The 17,783-nt window shown below is 45.6% G+C and overlaps 1 protein-coding gene across 1 annotated transcript in view; it reads left to right on the top strand.

The window, feature by feature from the left end:
* Nucleotides 1-17,783, top strand: part of kiaa1549la (KIAA1549-like a) — a 250,266-nt gene that overhangs the window by 132,170 nt on the left and 100,313 nt on the right. Inside the window, exon 12 of the mRNA XM_059976387.1 lies at nt 7,644-7,807. Coding sequence (XP_059832370.1) covers nt 7,644-7,807 — 164 coding nt within the window. The remainder of the gene's footprint in view (nt 1-7,643; nt 7,808-17,783) is intronic.

The raw sequence follows: 17,783 nt of genomic DNA on the forward strand, positions 1-17,783 counted from the left end.
GGCACCCTCGCTACATGCCTAGGACTTTTGTACTGTGCTGTATGTATTCATATTGGATGTTGGATGTATAAGTATTTTGATAGATAGGGACTGATTGTGTTCAATTCTGGTCATCTCATTATAGGAAGGATGTGGAAGCTATGGAGAGGGTGAAGAGGAGATTTACCAGGATGTTGCCTGGTTTGGAGAACAAGTCATATGAAGCAAGGTTAGCAGAGCTGGGACTTTTCTCTTTGGAGTGTAGAAGAATGAGAGGGGACTTGATAGAGGTCTACAAGATTATGAGAGGCATAGATAGGATGGATAGTCAGTACCTGTTTCCCAGGGCACCAATAGCAAACACCAGAGGGTATATGTACAAAATTAAGGGAGGGAAGTTTAGGGGAGACATCAGGGATAAGTTTTTTTATGCAGAGGGTTGTGAGTGCCTGGAATGACTTGCCAGGGATGGTGGTGGAGGCTAAAGCATTAGGGGTATTTAAGAGCCTCTTGGACAGGCACATGGATGAAAGAAATATGGAAGGTTGTGGGGTAGTGTGGGTTTAGTACTTTTTTTTAAGGATTATATGGGTCAGTACAACATGGAGGGCTGAAGGGCCTGTACTGTGCTGTAGTGTTCTATGGTTGGTTAATTAGGGATTATCATCAATGCTTTGTGTATGGTAGGTCATGCCTAACCAATCTTATAAATTTTTTCAATGAAGTTACCAGGAAAATTGATGAAAACAAGGTAGTGTACGTTGTCTACATGGACATTAGCAAGGCCTTCGACAAGGTCCTGTTTGGGAGCTTGGCATTCAAGTTGATGTAGTAGATTGGATACACGGGAGAAGCCAGGGAGTGGTTGTAGATGGTTGCCACTCTGACTGGAGGCCTGTGCTAGTGGTGTAGGGCTTTGTGCTGAGTCCTCTGTTGTTCGTCATCTATATCAATGATCTGGATGATAATGTGGTAAGCTGGGTCAGCAAATTTGCGGACGACACAAAGCTGTTGTTTCTGTTCAACCTGTGTGAAGTGTTGCACTTTGGGAGGATAAATCAGAGTAGGACTTACAGGGTGAGCTGTTGGGAACCAAGGAGTGAGGTAGGTCAAAAGAATCTAGGAGTACAGATCCTTAATTCCTTGAAAGTGGCATCACAGATCGATACAGTTGTAAAGAGAGCTTTTGGCACTTGGCCTTCCATAAACCAAAGTAATGCGTACCGGAGCTGGGATGTTATGTTGAAGCTGTATAAGACATAGGTGAGGTCACCACCAGGGAAAATGTCAATAAGATTGAAAGAGTGTAGAGAAAATGTACAAGGATGTCACCTGAACTTGAGGACCAAAGTTAAAGGGAAAGGTTGAATAGGTGGAGGATAAATGTGTGGCTGAGGGATTGGAGCAGGGGGCAGGGATTCAGATTTCTGGATCATTGGGACCTCTTTTGGGGCAGGTGTGACCTCTACAAAAAAGACAGGTTGCACTTGAATCCCAGGGTGACCGATATCCTGGCTGGGAGGTTTGTTAAGGCTGCTGGGGAGAGTTAAAACTAGGATTGCCGAGGGGAGGGGGTGGCAACCGAACCGAAGAGATGCAGGATGAAGTGGTTGGCTCACAAATAGAGAAAGCTTGGAGACAGTGTGAGGGGGAGGATAGGCAGGTGGTAGAGAAGGTGGTTTGAGGTGTGTCTATTTTAATGCAAGAAGTGTTATGAACAAAGCAGATGAGCTTAGAGCTTGGATCAGTACTTGGAGCTATGATGCTGTGGCTATTACAGAGACTTGGATGACTCAGGGGCAGGAGTGGTTACTTTGAGTGCTTTAGATGTTTCAGAAAGGACAGGGAGGGAGGCAAAAAAGGTGGGGGTGTGGCACTGCTGATCAGAGATAGTGTCGGCTGCAGAAAAGGAGGAAATCATGGAGGGATTGTCTACTGAGTTTCTGTGGGTGGAAGTTAGAAACAGGAAGAGTGCAATAAATCTACTGGGTGTTTTTTATAGACCCCCCCCCCCAATAGTAAAAGGGACATCGAGGAGCAGATAGTGAGACAGATTTTGGAAAGGTGTAATAATAATAACAGGTTTGTCGTGGTTGGAGATTTTAATTTCCCAAGTATCGATTGGCATGGCCCTAGACTGAGGGGTTTAGATGGGGTGGAGTTTTTTAGGTGTGTTCAAGAAGGTTTCTTGACACAATATGTAGGTAAGCCTACAAGAGGAGAGGCTGTACTGTACTTGACCTGTTATTGGGAAATGAACCTGGTCAGGTGTCAGATCTCTCAGTGGGAGAGCATTTTGGAGATAGTGATCACAACTCTGTCTCCTTTACCATAGCATTGGAGAGGGATAGGAACGGACAAGTTAGAAAAGCGTTTAATTGGAGTAAGGGGAAATATGAGGCTATCAGGCAGGAACTTAGAAGCATAAATTGGAAACAGATGTTCTCAGGGAAATGTACGGAATAACTGTGGCAAATGTTCAGGGGATATTTGCTTGGAGTTCTGCATAGGTACGTTCCAATGAGACGGAAAGGATGGTAGGGTACAGGAACCGTGGTGTACAAAGGGTGTTGTAAATCTCGTCAAGAAGAAAAGAAGAGCTTATGAAAGGTTCAAAAAGCTGGGTATGATAAAGAGCTAAAATATTATAAGGCGAGCAGCAAGGAGCTTAAGAAAGAAATTAGTTAGGTCCTTTGAAGATAAAATTATAAAGTAATTGGGGAAAGTAAAAATAAATATTAAAATTATTTTGAACTCCATGGAGCATGTGGGGATCCTCCGATATCCAGGCAATCTTTCTCTTCTTTTTTCTCTTTCTTTAGATAAGGGTTAAGGAGGGAGGGGAGGGTTAAGGGGAGGGGGGAGGGTTAATATTATTTTTCTCACTATTTCATCATCTTTTATTCTTGTAATTTTCTAAAGTTTAATAAATAAATAAAAAGAAAGAAAGAAATTAGGAGAGCCAGAAGGGGTCATGAGAAGGCCTTGGCGGACAGGATTAAGGAAAACCTCAAGGCATTCTACAAGTATGTTAGGAGCAAGAGGATAAGATGTGAGAGAATAGGACCAATCAAGTGTGACAGTGGAAAAGTGTGTAGCCCCACTCAGCTCGCTTTTGTCTGGGGGAGCAGCCTTCGGCCCCGCCAAACTGGGTAATCAAGTTTGTGTGGATGCTGTATGATGTACCCCACCACCCCAAATAACAGACAGTACCCCATATGCGATTAAATGATTAAACTTTATAATTTTTACTTTGACTATGTAGATAGTAAATGAACAAAATAAGAACTGTTTAACTGTTTACAAAAAAGAAAAAGGCGCCATTATTATTAATCAGTTTGTGCACACATCGTTGGAGCTCTTACAGAACCGGGTCCCCCTTCCTCCAGTCCATGTCCTCCGAACTTTACCAACCTCTGAATGGGACCACCCTTGGTGATTGAACAAACGCTCTACTCCATAGTTAACATAACAAGTAAGCCATTTTTATTTTAACATAACAAAGGAGCCATTTTGTTAGCCTTAGCAGTAACATAAAAGAAGAAACCCCTTACATGTGTATGGAATCCCAGGAGATAGCAGAGGTACATATTGAGTACTTTACATCAGCATTCACTACGGAAAAGGATCTTGGGGATTATGGGGATGATTTACAGCGGACTGAAAAGCTTAAGCATGTAGATATTAAGAAAGAGGATGTGCTGGAGCTTTTGGAATACATCAAGTTGGATAAGTCACTGTGACCGGACGAGATGTACCCCAGGCTACTGTGGGAGATGAGGGAGGAGATTGCTGAGCCACTGGTGATGATCTTTGCATCGTCAATGGGGACGGGAGCGGTTCCGGAGGATTGAAGGGTTGTGGATGTTGCTCCATTATTCAAGAAAGGGAGTAGAGATAACCCAGGAAATTATAGACCAGTAAGTCTTACTTCAGTGTTTGTTAAGTTGATGAGAAGAACCTGAGAGGCAGGATTTATGAACATTTGGAAAGGCATAATATGATAAGGAATAGTCAGCATGGCTTTGTGAAAGGCCTTATGAGTCTGATTGAATTTTTTGAGGATGTGACTAAACACATTGATGTAGTGTATATGGATTTCAGCAAGGCATTTGACAAGGTACCCCATGTAAGGCTTATTGAGAAAGTAAGGAGACATGATTTCCAAGGGGAAATTGTGGATCCTGAACTGGCTTGCCCACAGAAGGCAAAGAGTGGTTGTAGACGGGTCATATTCTGCATGGAGGTCGGTCACCAGCGGTGTGCCTCAGGGATCTGTTCTGGGACCCCTAGCTTCATGATTTTTATAAATGACCTGGATGAGAAGTGGAGGGATGGGTTAGTAAATTTGCTGACGACACAAGGGTTGGAGGTGGTGTGGATAGTGTGAGGGCTGTTAAAGGTTACAGCGGGACTTTGATAGGAAGCAAAACAGGGCTGAGAAGTAAGTGTGAGGTGGTTCATGTTGGTAGGTCAAATATGATGACAGAATGTAGTATTAATGGTAAGACTCTTGGCAGTGTGGAGGATCAGAGGGATCTTGGGTCCGAGTCCATAGGACACTCAAAGGCTGCTGTGCAGGTTGACTCTTTGGTTAAGAAGGAATGTGGTGCATTGACCTTCATCAATCATGAGATTGAGTTTAAGAGCCAAGAGGTAATGTTGCAGCTATATAGGACCCTGGTCAGTCCCCACTTGGAGTACTGTGCTCAGTTCTGGTCACCTCACTGCAGGAAGGATGTGGAAACATTGAAAAGGTGCAGAGGAGATTTAGAAGGATGTTAATAGACAATAGGCAATAGACAATAGGTGCAGAAGTAGACCATTCGGCCCCTCGAGTCTGCACCGCCATTCTGAGATCATGGCTGATCATTCACTATCAATACCCAGTCCCTACCTTGTCCCCATATCCCTTGATTCCCCTATCCATCAGATATCTATCTAGCTCCTTCTTGAAAGCATCCAGAGAATTGGCCTCCACCGTCTTCCGAGGCAGTGCATTCCACACCTCCACAACTGGATTGGGGAGCATGCCTTATGAGAATAGGTGGAATGAACTCGGCGTTTTCTCCTTGGAACAATGGAGGATGAGAGGTGAGCTGATAGAGGTGTACAAGATGATGAGAGGCATTGATCGTGCAGATAGTCAGAGGCTCCTTCCCAGAGCTGAATTGACTAGCACAAGAGGGCACAGTTTTAAGGTGCTTGGAAGTAGGAACAGAGGAGATTTCAGGGGCAAGTTTTTTACACAAAGAGTGGTGAGTGCGTGGAATGGGCTGCTGGCGATTGTGGTAGAGGCGGATACGATAGGGTCTTTTAAGAGACTCCTGGACAGGTATATGGAGCTCAGAAAAACAGAGGGCTATGGGTAACCCTAGGTAATTTATCAGGGAAGGACATGTTTGGCGCAGCTTTGTGGGCCAAAGAGCCTGTATTGTGCTGTAGGTTTTTTATGTTTCTTTGTTTCTAGGTTAGGACTTTATTCCCTAGAGACAAGAAGAATGAGGGGAGATTTGATAGAGGTTTACAAAATTATAAGGATATGGGTAGGGTAAATGCAACAGAGAGAAGAACCAGAGATCCTGGGTAAAGGTTGAAAAGTGAACTGTGTAAGTGGAAAATGAGGTTGCTGAGGGTGTGGATTGAGCTGCCACCTGCAGAGTCTCTTGTGTCTCCAGCTGTAAGTATTCTCTGGTAACAGCAGCCATGGAGAGAGAGCCCCAGGTCATTAGACCATAAGAAATAGGAACAGAATTAGGCTGTTTGGTCCATCAAATCTGCTTTGCAGTTCGATCACATTGATTTATTTCCCTCTCAATTCCATTTTCCTGGCTTCACTCATAACCTTGATCCCCTTACTAATCAAGAGCCTATTAACATCCACTTTAAATATACTCAATGACTTGGCTTTCACAGCCATCTGTGGCAATGAGTTCCACAGGTTCACCATCATTTGACTAAAGAAACTCTTCCTCATCTCTGTTCTAAATGGACATCCCCTATTCTGAGGCTTTGCCCTCTGGTCCTAGACTCCCCCACTATAGGAAACATCCTCTCCACATCCACTCTATCTGTGTCCTCTGGTCCTAGACTCCCCCACTATAGGAAACATCCTCTCCACATCCACTCTCTCTGTGCCCTCTGGTCCTAGACTCTCCCACCACAGGAAACATCCTCTCCACATCCACTCTCTCTGTGCCCTCTGGTCCTAGACTCCCCCACTACAGGAAACATCCTCTCCACATCCACTCTATTCTTGCCCTCTGGTCCTAGACTCTCCCACCACAGGAAACATCCTCTCCACATCCACTCTATTCTTGCCCTCTGGTCCTAGACTCTCCCACCACAGGAAACATCCTCTCCACATCCACTCTATCTGTGCCCTCTGGTCCTAGACTCCCCCGCTACAGGAAACATCCTCTCCACATCCACTCTATCTGTGTCCTCTGGTCCCAGACTCCCCCACTACAGCAAACATCCTCTCCACACCCACTCTATCTGTGTCCTTTGGTCCTAGACTCTCCCACCACAGGAAACATCCTCTCCACACCCACTCTATCTGTGTCCTCTGGTCCTAGACTCTCCCACCACAGGAAACATCCTCTCCACATCCACTCTATCTGTGTCCTCTGGTCCTAGACTCTCCCACCACAGGAAACATCCTCTCCACATCCACTCTATCTGTGTCCTCTGGTCCTAGACTCCCCCAGTATAGGAAACATCCTCTCCACATCCACTCTATTCTTGCCCTCTGGTCCTAGACTCTCCCACCACAGGAAACATCCTCTCCACATCCACTCTATCTGTGCCCTCTGGTCCTAGACTCCCCCACTACAGGAAACATCCTCTCCACATCCACTCTATCTGTGTCCTCTGGTCCCAGACTCCCCCACTATAGGAAACATCCTCTCCACATCCACTCTATCTGTGTCCTCTGGTCCCAGACTCCCCCACTATAGGAAACATCCTCTCCACACCCACTCTATCTGTGTCCTCTGGTCCTAGACTCTCCCACCACAGGAAACATCCTCTCCACATCCACTCTATCTGTGTCCTCTGGTCCTAGACTCCCCCAGTATAGGAAACATCCTCTCCACATCCACTCTATCTGTGCCCTCTGGTCCTAGACTCCCCCCACCACAGGAAACACCCTCTCCACATCCACTCTATCTGTGCCCTCTGGTCCCAGACTCCCCCACTATAGGAAACATCCTCTCCACATCCACTCTGTCTGTGTCCTCTGGTCCTAGACTCCTCCCACCATAGGAAACATCCTCTCCACATCCACTCCATCTGTGCCCTCTGGTCCTAGACTCCCCCCACCACAGGAAACACCCTCTCCACATCCACTCTATCTGTGTCCTCTGGTCCTAGACTCCCCCACTACAGGAAACATTCTCTCCACATCCACTCTATCAAGGCCTTTCAATATTCAGTATATTTTGCTGAGATTCCCCCTCATTCTTCTAAACTCTAGCAAGTACAGATCCAGCACCATCAAGCATGCCTTGTACGTTATCCTTTCATTCCTTGGATGATTCTCATGAACCTCCTCTGGTCTCTCTCCAGGGCCAGCATATTCTTTCCTAGATTATTTGTAATTTTGGTCGAGATTTGCGCTGTCAGCAGCAATTACGGACTTAACGTCTTTCCTCTTTCTGCAGCTGTAGTGAAGAACCCTCCAAACAACTTGTGGATCATTGCTGCGGTTCTGGCTCCCGTCGGCGTGGTAACTGTTATCATCATCATCATCTCCACCGTGCTGTGTCGGAAGAACAAGAGCGAGTTAAAATCTGAGACCATGTCAAACCTGCACCAGAGAGCAAAGGTGAGTGTACGGCAGTGACTAAGCCCCACTGGGACTAGCTTGGCGAGACAAATCTGTGGAATTCATTGCTACAGATGGCTGTACAGGCCAAGTCAATCGGTATACTTAAAGTGGAGGTTGATAGGTTCTTGATTACTAAGAACATCGATGGTTATTGCGAGAAGGCAGAAGAATGGGGATGAGAGGGAAAATAAATTAGCCGTGATGGAATGGCGGAGCAGACTCAATGGAACTAATTGCCTGATTCTGCTTCCATGCCTTAGGGTCTAATGAACATAATTCCTTGTGCAGTAGAGTGAGAGGTTACCATGTAGCCGTGTACTAAATCAGGAGGGGGATAGACAGCATAAATACACAGTCTTTTTCCCAATGAAAAGGTGTGGGTTTAAGCAGAGAGGAGAGAGATTTTGTGCAGAGGGTGTTCAGTACATGGAACAAGCTGCAGAGAAAGTGGTTGAGGCAGGTATATTAACAACCTTTCAACGACATTTTAAAGTGGAGAGCTAAACGGAGAGCACAGCAGACAGTGGACAACAACTCCACGACTCCCTACACATGCAGCAACTGTGGCAGAGCCTGCCGTTCCAGGATCGGCCTCAATAGCCACAGTCGACGCTGCTCAACAAACCAGTGACTACCAGAGGCGCAGTCCTCATGGTCGATCACGGCCAACGGAGGCCACACACACTCAGATGCAAACGATATTTGTACGGGTACTTGGATAGGAATAGTTGAGACGGATATGGGCCATGCACAGACAAATGGGACTAGGTTAACGCACTCCAACCAACACCACGGCAAATTCCTAATATATGGTAAGTGAAGCTGATCTTTGAGTCTGAGATAGGTACCGTGGTCAGTGCAGACAAGTTGGGCTGAAGGGCCTGCTTCTGGTGTTGTATTTTTGTCTTTTTTTTTAAATAACCAGCCGTTCAGTCCCAATACACCCGTATCCCTACAATTACACCCATGTCACCAATTCTCTGAACCCATAGGCCTTTGGAGTAATACTATAAGACACAGGAGCAGAATGATTCCCACAGATTCACCACCCTCTGGCTAAAGCTATGTGCTAAATGGATGTCCCACTATTTTGAGGCTTTATCTTCTGGTCCTAGACTCCCCCACCAAAGGAAACACCCTCTCCACTTCCACTTTATCTGGGCCTTTCAACATTCGATAGGTTTCAGTGAGATTCCTCTCATTCTTCTAAGTTCCAGTGAGTACAGATCCAAAGCCTTCAATTGCTACTCATATGATAACTCTTTCGTTCCCAGAGTCATTCTCAAGAAACTCCTCTGAACCCTCTCCAATGTCAGCCATCATTTCTTAAATAAGGGGCCCAAAGCTGCTCACAGGGGGAGCTATAGTAGTCTGGTAGACTGACCTCTACCTTGCTGAGGACCAGCAACAACTCTCAGACACCTCCTCTTACTTACCGTTCGAACACCAGGCGATTGTCTCCCACACCATCGTTAACCTTGTTAGCTCTGGGGATCTCCCATCCACTGCCACCAAGCTCATAGTTCCTGCACCCCGCACCTCCTGTTTCTATTGCCTACCCAAGATCAACAAACCCGCTTGTCCAGATAGAACCATTGTTTCAGCTTGTTCCTGCCCCACTGAACTCTTATCTGCATATCTCAACTCTGTTTTATCCCCCCAGTTCAGTCCCTTCCTACCTACCTCCATGACATTTCACATGCTCTGGATCGTTTCAAAGATTTCAAGTTCCTTGGCCCCCATCATCTTAGTTTCACTATGGATATCCAGTCCCTTTACACCTCCATCCCCCACCAGGAAGGCCTCAAAGTTTTCCATTTCCTTCTGACACCAAACCTAACCAGCTCCCCTCCACCACCACTCTCCTCCGCCTAGCGGAACTTGTCTTCACTTTCAGTAATTTCTCCTTTGGCTCCTCCCACTTCCTTCAAGAGAAAGTGTAGCCATGGGCACTCACACGGGCCCCAGCTCTGCCTGCTTCTTTGTTGGCTATGTGGAACAGCCTATGTTCCAAGCCTACACGAGTGTCTGTCCCCACTTTTCCTTCGCTACTTCGATGACTGCATTGGTGCTGCTTCCTGCACCCATGCTGAGCTTGTCGATTTCATCAACTTTGCCTCCAACTTCCACCCTGCCCTCAAATTTACCTGATCTATTTCTGACACCTCCCTCCCCTTTTTGTTGATCTTACTGTCTCTGTCTCTGGAGACAGCTTATCTACTGATGTCCACTTTAAACCCACGGACTCTCACAGCTACCATGAGTATATCTCTTGCCACTCTGTTACTTGTAAAAACGCCATTTCCTTCTCTGAACTCCTCTGCCTCCACCGCATCTGCTCTCAGGATGAGGCTTTTCATTTTAAAGAAAGGGGCTTCCCTTCCTCCACCATCAATGCTGCCCTCAACCACATCTCTTTCATTTCACGCACGCCTGCTCTAATCCCATCCTCTGCCACCTTACCAGGGATAGGGTTCCTCCTGTCCTCACGAACCACCCCATCAGCCTCCATGTCCAACACATAATTCTCTGGAACTTCTGCCAATGGGATCCCATCACCAAGCACAACTTTCCCTCCACCAACTTCCCCACTTTCTGCTTTCCACAAGGATCACACCCTACGTGACTCCCTTGTCCACTCATCCCTCTGTACTGATCTACCAATCTCCCTCCCGGCACCTATCCTTGCTAGCGGGACAAGTGCTACACCTGCCCCTACACCTCCTCCCTGACTATCATTCAGGAGCCCAAACAGTCCTTCCAGGTAAGGCAACACTTCACCTGTGAGTCTGTTGGGGTCATCTACTGTATCCGGTGCTCCTGGTGTGGCCTCCTGTGTATTGGTAAAACTCAACATAGATTGGGAAACAGCTTCTCCAGAAGAACTGGGATCTCCCAGTGGACACCCATTTTAATTCCACTTCCCATTCCCATTCTGGTACATCCATCCATGGCCTCCTCTACTATCGTGATGAGGCCACACTCAGGTTCCAGCATCTGTAGATTTTCTCTTGTTCACAATACTCAGTGAGGCTTCACCAGTGCTTTAGAAGGCCTCACCATTACATCCTTGCTTTTATATTCTAGTCCTCTTGAAATGACTGCTCGCCTGTGATTCAGCCTGCAAATTAGCCTTTAGGTAGGAGGAAACCCAGGCACCCGGAAGAAGCCCTCAACATAGATCACTGGTCACAGCCAGAGACGTTTTCCCAGGGCAGAGATGGTTAGTACTAGGGGACATAATTTTACAGTGATTGCAGGAAAGTAGAGGAGGGACATCAGAATAGGTTCTTTACACAGGGAGTGTTGGTTGCCTAGAACGTCTTGCCAGGGGTGGTGGTGGAGGCAGATACATTCGGGACATTTAAGAAACTCTTAAATCGGCACATGGTGACAGGAAAATGCAGGATTATGTGAAAGGGAAGTGTTAGGTTGATCTTAGAGTATGTTATAAGGTGAGCATAACATCGTGGGCTGAAGGGCCTGTATTGCGATGTAATAGTCTATGTTTCTTGTTTTATAAAGTTATTTACTTACAGTCTGTTATACTGCTGGAGTATAGGGCAGCTATGAAGGTCCTCCATCTCTGGTGTTCAGGATTCCTTCATCATGTCAGTAGCTTCCTCTCGGTTTTCACTACTGTCAGTCATGCAAGGTCCATGTGGAGACTCAGGAATACCATCGCATTCAGATACAGAAGGATTCTTCTTTGCTGTTTCCGTAACAGTTTTGTTTTACCAATCAGGGTTGTTAGCCCTGAGCTGAACCCCCTCAAACCTGGAGGACTCGTGAACTACTAGTCTGGCCTCCAGCCTATAACCTGTTTGGCATGGTTGACCCTACCAAGATCCAAAGCATAAATCCCTGACTCCAGCCAACATGCCTCCCTGTGTCATTGAGCCAACAGGGTTGTGGCTCTCTTGGAGGCTATAAACTTAAAGTGAGGGGCAATAGACTTGTGGAGGGTTGGAGGAGAGGATTTTGTAGAAGGTGGAGTATACCTATCAGGATGCTGGAAACAGAATCAATCTGAGCTTTGAAAGAAAGTTGGATAGAGACTTGTTAAAGTATAATTTATTTTATTTAGAGATACGGTGTGGAACAGGCCCTACTGGCCCAATGAGCGGCACTGCCCAGCAACCCATTGATTTAACCCTAGCTTAATCACAGGACAGTTCACAATGACCAATTAATCTACTAACTGATACATCCTTGTATGTGGGAGGAAGCCAGAGCACCCGGAGGAAACCCACATGTTCATGGGGAGAACATACAAACTCCTTACAGATGGCACCTGAATTGAAATCTGACTCCCTGATATGTAATAGTGTACTAACCACCATGTTACCATGGCGCCTATTATGAAAGGGATTGACTGGATCTCTGCACAGAGATCTGTCTGAAGGCCCGAATGGTATCTGTCTGGGTTGCAGTGATACTGTATCTCCAAAAGAACCTGGTTGCAGATATAAAAGGTGCTGGAGATGCCATTCCATCATCAAAAGGGAAGAGGTGGAGAGGAGGTGAGATACTAATGAGAGAAAGTGCGAAGAAGCTCTCATAAATGAGTTTATAAGAGATCATTTTCCCTGTAGCCTAGAGAAGTGGCAGCAACAACATCTTCCATTTATGTATCACAGTGTAAACTGTGACTCATTGAGTGACACCTCTGCCTGAGAATCAGGAGGTATTGGGTTCAGATCTGTGTGAGCCGAACCATCACTAACGCCACTTGGGTAATGATATTGTAGTGTCATCTCTTGGCTGAGAGAGAACAGAGGTGAATGTGTTGAGGTTGAGGTCTCACAATGATGCTCAGAGAGCAAGCATCCCTTTGTTGCCTTAGTAATGCGCGTGCGCGAGCACACGCACACACACACACACACACACACACACACACACACACACACACACACACACACACACACACACACACACACACACACACACACACACACAATGCTGGAGGAACTCAACAGGTGAGGCAGCGCCTATGGAGAGTAATACTGTATATAGTCAACGTTTTGGGCTGAGGACCTTCATCAGGAATGGAATGATGAAGGGATTCGGCCCGAAACACTGACTGTTTATTCCTTTCCATAGAAACTGCCTGACCTGCTAAGTTCCTTCAACATTTTGTGTGTGTTGCTTTGGGTTTCCAGCATCTGCAGAATCTCTTGTGTTGATGATTTGGAGCCTCAGCCTGGGTTTAATCCTCACTAACATCACAGAATCAATTGAATACGTCATTGATTATTGGCGGCTGAGAATGATCTCCCTCTTCTTTGACAGAACCTTGTAAGACTGTCATGAGCATTACAGCATGCACAAATGCCCTTCAGCCCAACGTGTCTATGCTGACCTGGTGCACACTCAGCTCGTCCCAATTTTACAGTGTTTGGAGGGGCAAGGCTCCAAGCCTTGCACCTCCATATGCCTATTAATCTATATATGGGCGGCGCAGTAGCATAGCAGTTTTCGCAAAGCTTTACTGTGCTAGTGACCTGGGTTCAATTTCCATTGCTGTCTGTGAGGAGTTTGTATGTTCTCCCCATGACCGTGTGGGTTTCCTCTGAGTGCTCCAGTTTCCTGCCACATTCCAAAGACGTGCAGGTTAGGGTAGTAAGTTGCAGGTATGGTATGTTGGTGCCAGAAGCTTAGTGACACTTGCAGGCTGCCACCGACACATCCTCAGACTGTATTAGTCATTGACACAAATGATGCATTTCTCTGTATGTTTTGATGGACGTGTGATAATCTTTAATGTTTAATCTTCTTAAATAGCTCTGGTTTACCTGCCTTAACAACTTCCTCTGACAGCTCATTCCAACTACCCAATACCCGCTGAAAAAATTGCCCCTAAAGTCCCTTTTAAGTCTGTCCCTTCTTCCACTAAAACTGTGCTCCCGAGTTTTGGACTCCCCTACCCTTGGGAAAAGACTGTACTCGTCCACCTTAGCATTTTATAATTTTAAACAATTCTCTATGATTGGTCCTCATTCTCATAAAGATAGAGATCAGCTTTTATTTGTCAAATGTACATCAAAACAAACAGTGAAACTCATCATTTGCGGTCCAAGGATGTGCTAGACGCAGCCTACAAGTGTTGCCCCGCTTCCGACCCAACGTAGTATGCCAAAAACTTATTAACCTTTACTAACCAGTACGTCTTTGGAATGTGGGAGGGAACAAAAGTATCCGGAGGAAACCCACGTAGTCACGGGACAAATTTACAAACCCCATAGGGGCAGCGGTGGGAATTAAAACCTTTCACTGGTGTTGTAAAGTGTGATGCTATCCACTATGCTGGAGTGGTTGTATGGGGTAATGTCTTCATATGATCAGTGATATCTTGACTTCCTTTTGGTTTGTTGGGTTCTGAGATGACTGCTGAGGTCCTGAGTTGAGGCCAATAATTATTGGAAAGATAGGTTAGTAGGCAGAGGAGGTGGTGTGGCCCTGTGTATAAGAAATAATATGAAATAATTAGAGAGGGATGACATAGGATCGGAAGGTGTAGAGTTTCTCTGGGTTGAATTAAGAAATGACAAGGGTAAAAGGACCCTAATGGCAGTCGTATACAGGCCTCCAAACAGCATCCGGGATGTAGATTACAAATTACAGCAGGAGATAGAAAAGGCATGTCAGAAGGGCAATGTCATGATAATCATTGCAGATTGTAACATGAAAGTGGATTAGGAAAACCAGGTCCGTACTGGACCTCAAGAGAGAATTTGTAGAACATCTAAGAGATGGCTTTTTAGAACAGCATGTTGTTGAGCCCACTCGGGGATTGGCTGTGCTGCATTGGGTGTTGTGCAATGAGCCGGGGGTGATAAGAGAGCTTGTTAAGGAACCCTGGGGGGAGCAGTGATCACAATACGATCAAGTTCACTTTGAAATTTGAAAAGGAGAAACTAAAATCCAATGTGTCAGTATTTCAGTGGAATAAAGGAAATACCAATGGAATAAAGGGGAACTGGCCAAAGTTGACTGGAAATGGACACTGGCAGGAAGGACAGCAGAGCAGCAAAGGCTGGAGTTTCTGCGAAAAATGAGGAAAGTGCAAGACAGATATTTTCGAAATAAGAAGACATTTTCGAATAGAAGAAGGACACTACCATGACTGACAAGTGAAGTCAGAGCGAAAGTAGAAGCAAACGAGAGGGCATACAAGGAAACCAAAGCCAGTGGGAAGATAGAGGATTGGGAAGCTTTTAAAAGCTCGCAGAAGGAAACTAAGAAGGTCATTAGGAAGGAAAAGATGAATTATGAAAGGAAGCTGGTGACTAATATCAAAGACGATGCTAAAAGCTTTTTTAAGTATATAAAGGTTAAAAGAGAGTCGAGGTTAGATATAGGACCAGTAGAACATGAATGCTGCAAATATTGTAATGAGGGAAGCAGAGATGGCAGAGGAACTGAATGCATATTTCACAGTGGAAGACATCTGCAGTATACCGGGCATTTAAGAGTGTCAGGGAAGTGAAGTATGTGGAGTGAAAATTACGACTGAGAAGGTGCTCAGGAAGCTTAATGGTCTGAGGGTAGATAAATCTCCTGGACCTGATGGGATGCACCCTCGGGTTCTGAAGGAAGTAGCTGGAGAGATTGCGGAGGCATTAACAATGATCTTTCAAGAATCGATAGATTCTGGCATTGTACCGGATGACTGGAAAATTGCAAATGTTACTTTGCTATTTAAGAAGGGTAAGAGGCAGCAGAAAGGAAACTATAGACCTGTTAGCCTGACATTAGTGTTGGGAAGTTGTTGGAATTGATAGTTAGGGATGAGATTACGGAGTACCTGGAGGCTTATGACACGATAGGCCAAAGCCAGCATGTTTTCCTGAAAGGAAAATCCTGCCTGACAAACCTACTGCAACTTTTTGACAAAATTATAAGAAGGGTAGACAAAGGAGATGTAGTAGATGTGGTGTACTTAGATTTTCAGAAGGCCTTTAACAAGGTGCCACATATGAGGCTGCTTAGCAAGATGGAATTACATGGAAGTTACTAGCAAGGGTGGAGCATTGGCTGATCAGCAGAAAACAGAGAGTGGGAATAAAGGGATCTATTCTGGCTGGCTGCCAGTTACCAGTGGAGTTCCACAAAGGTCGGTGTTGGGACTGTTGCCCGTTTAAGAGATAAAAGGGCAGATTATTATTTAGTTGGGGAGAGCATTCAAAATGCAGGGATGCAAAGAGACTTGGGAGTCCTTGTGCAGGATACCCTAAATGTTAACCTCCACGTTGAGTCAGTGGTGAAGAAGGCGAATGCAATGTTGGCATTCAGTTTTAGAGGTATAGTATATAAGAGCAGGGATGTAATGTAGAGGCTCTATTAGGCACTCGTGAGACCACACTTGGTGTATTGTGTGCAGTTTTGGGCTCCTTATTTTAGAAAGGATATATTGACATTGGAGAGAAGATTCCCGAGAATGATTCCAGGAATGAAAGGGTTACCATATGAGGAACGTGTGGCAGCTCTTGGTCAGTATTGCCTGGAGTTCAGGAGAATGAGGGGGCAATAGACAATAGACAATAGGTGCAGAAGTAGACCATTCGGCCCCTCGAGTCTGCACCGCCATTCTGAGATCATGGCTGATCATTCACTATCAATACCCAGTCCCTGCCTTGTCCCCATATCCCTTGATTCCCCTATCCATCAGATATCTATCTAGCTCCTTCTTGAAAGCATCCAGAGAATTGGCCTCCACCGTCTTCCGAGTCATTCCACACCTCCACAACTCTCTGGGAGAAGAAGCTCTTCCTCAACTCTGTTTTAAATAACTGACCTCTTATTCTCAATCCATGCCCTCTGGTACTGGACTCTCCCAACATCTGGAACATATTTCCTGCCTCAATCCTATCAAATCCTTTAATTATCTTAAACGTTTCAATCAGATCCCCTCTCAATCTCCTCAATTCCAGCATGTACAAGCCCAATTTCTCCAATCTCTCTGCGTAAGACAGCCCTGCCATCCCAAGAATCAACCTAGTGAATCTACGCTGCACTTCCTCAATTGCCAGAATGTCCTTCCTTAAACCTGGAGACCAAAACTGTACACAATATTCCAGGTGTGGTCTCACCAGGGCCCTGTACAAATGCAAAAGGACATCCTTGCTCTTGTACTCAATTCCCCTTGTAACAAAGGCCAACATTCCATTTGCCCTCTTCACTGCCTGTTGCACTTGCTCATTCACCTTCATTGACTAATGAACTAGGACTCCTAGGTCTCTTTGCATTTCTCCCTTACCTAACTTTACACCGTTCAGACAATACTCTGCCCTCTTGTTCCTGCTTCCAAAGTGGATAACTTCACATTTATTCACATTGAATGACATCTGCCAAGTATCTGCCCACTCACCCAGCCTATCCAAGTCTCCCTGTATTCTCCTAACGTGCTCTTCGCATGTCACACTGGCACCCAGTTTAGTATCGTCAGCAAACTTGCTGATATAGTTTTCAATGCCCTCATCTAAATCGTTGACATAAATCGTAAAGAGCTGTGGTCCCAATACAGAGCCCTGTGGTACCCCACTAGTCACCTCCAGCCAGTCCGAGAAACACCCATTCACTGCTACTCTTTGCTTTCTATCTGCCAACCAGTTTCCTATCCATGTTGAAACCCTGCCCCCAATGCCATGAGCTCTGATTTTACGCACCAATCTCCTATGTGGCACCTTATCAAATGCCTTCTGAAAATCTAGGTACACAACATCCACTGGCTTACCCTCGTCTAACATCCTTGTTACACCCTCAAAAAAACTCCAACAGATTAGTCAAGCATGATTTGCCCTTGGTAAATCCATGCTGGCTCGGCCTAATCCTATTTCTGCCATCAAGATGTGCCACTATTTCGTCCTTAATAATGGACTCAAGCATCTTCCCCACGACTGACGTTAGGCTAACAGGGCGATAGTTCTCCATTTTCTCCTTCCCTCCCTTCTTGAAAAGTGGGATAACATTA

This window comes from Hypanus sabinus, chromosome 7 (assembly GCF_030144855.1).
Source record: "Hypanus sabinus isolate sHypSab1 chromosome 7, sHypSab1.hap1, whole genome shotgun sequence".
NCBI classification, from domain to species: Eukaryota; Metazoa; Chordata; class Chondrichthyes; order Myliobatiformes; family Dasyatidae; genus Hypanus; species Hypanus sabinus.